The sequence below is a fragment of the Etheostoma spectabile genome, unplaced genomic scaffold (assembly GCF_008692095.1).
Source record: "Etheostoma spectabile isolate EspeVRDwgs_2016 unplaced genomic scaffold, UIUC_Espe_1.0 scaffold58, whole genome shotgun sequence".
NCBI lineage: Eukaryota > Metazoa > Chordata > Actinopteri > Perciformes > Percidae > Etheostoma > Etheostoma spectabile.
Window position 1 is genome coordinate 364642 of NW_022605629.1, and position 1848 is coordinate 366489.

The 1848-nt window shown below is 40.5% G+C and overlaps 1 protein-coding gene across 1 annotated transcript in view; it reads right to left on the bottom strand.

Moving 5' to 3' along the window:
- Window positions 1–395: 395 nt before the first annotated feature.
- The window catches only part of cfd (complement factor D (adipsin)), a 5094-nt gene continuing 3641 nt past the window's right edge, over window positions 396–1848 (bottom strand). Inside the window, exon 5 of the mRNA XM_032511959.1 lies at window positions 396–1521. Coding sequence (XP_032367850.1) covers window positions 1342–1521 — 180 coding nt within the window. The 3' untranslated portion in view covers window positions 396–1341. The remainder of the gene's footprint in view (window positions 1522–1848) is intronic.

Genomic DNA, 1848 nt, shown 5'->3' on the forward strand with positions numbered 1-1848 from the left:
GTGGGGATTTTCCAAACTAAACAGAAGAGCTGAACACATCAGGAATTATTCATGGCTGTTTATCTACATAGAGCAGAGAGGGGAAGAAAAGAAGGAGTACAGCTGCAGATATTACTTACTTTTGGAAGTATCTGACAGGTTTGTGAGATATGCTTGTTGAAATCTTGATTGCCTAACAGTTACATTCTTAAACACTGTCCTTCAGATGGACTCAGAACAAACTCATTCAACCTCACCAAAACGTTGTTTAGATTTCATTATAGCAATTATTATTCAACTCTTATTTGTTCAATTTGTAATTTTTATAATATATCTGTTTATCCTCACACAACTGTCTTTGTTAGTGTACTACATCTTACGCGTATTGTTCGAGAAACAACTCAAGACAGACACGGGAATGTGATAAACTGGATTTTAATAATTCCTTTATAAAGTGATGGCTAATCTACAGGTTAGTACAGGTGGATGTATATTTGCCATACTGGAGGTATATCTCTAGAGCAGCGGTGTCAAAATGAGAATCACATCAAGGGCCATACATGTACAGATCATTTTCATGCTTATGTTTAATAAAAAAAAGTCAAATATTTGACTGTATTATTGCATGTCTCACATAGTCTTCTCTGTTACAATTTGGCCAACATGAAGTCCTTATAAAAGGCAGCAACTAAAGTTTTTTAGCCATCGTAGAATTTTGAAAATCAAGCAAAACAATGATTAGGTTTATTAAAAGCAGGCCACCACATGGCCAACTAACAGCAACCTGTTTCGCAGCCTGGATATTAAGTCTCTCTTCTTCTGGGGAATTTCTGAGTCTCAAAGTTGGCAAATCTGCCAAATTCTGCTTTCAGTGTTGCATAATTGCAGTTTAAAAAACAGTTTCCTGTGTTTTTGGTTTACAGATGGAATCAGTATTAAATCCGATTGAACCCCCTCAGATTAAATCATTCTGAGAAAATACAGATATTAAGAGTGACACAGCATTATGACTACTCATAATGTACCTGAGAAACCTGACATGCTGATGGATATTTTATGTCTGAATTTAACAGAGTGGCCAGATGGAGAGAGAGGAAATGAAACTGCTCTCCCAGCTGTTGGCATCTGTCTCTCACATACACAGCTACGTCGGCACATCTGCCCAATTCTGCTTTGAGTGTCGCATAATTGCAGTTTGACAGTTTCCTGTCTTTTTGGTTTGGCCCAATTTGGCCCGTGCGCCTTAAGTTTGACACATCTGCTCTAGAGCCATGCTTTAGTTGCAAATCATCATATCAGGTAAAATAATAAGTGACTCAGTGGAAGCCCGATTGTGGTGGAAACCAAACTGGGATGTGGTCTTTAAGCGCTCTGGTCTGGTGTTGCAGCGGGCTGCGGGGCCATGGTGTTGTCAATCCACTCGGTGTAGTGGGAGATGATGGTGTAAATTCCAGGCTTTTTGATTTGGCCACACTTCTTTCCTCCGTTGGAAGTGATGCCCACTGCGACGCCGTTGTAGAGCAGAGGACCTCCAGAGTCACCCTGAGGGAGAGCAGAAAGACACACTGTAGTCTTCAGTTCATATTCACCATCATTACATAAACCCACCAGCCTGTCCTCGCAGCTATTACCCCCCCAATGACAGACGTGGTTATGATCCTAGACTGGCGGTAGGTTATGGCTTTACCCGGCCAATGGCCACAACCAATGCTCTTAATGCAATGTATCGTATAGAGCTCTAACCCCCCCCCACACACACACACACATTCAATCCTAATGGGAAATATTTCAAGCTTCAAAAAGAGACCAAGAGAAGATGTTATCCTTTTGTAAGATTAGGTTGAAACCTGTTTGATTTTGTTATTCTTT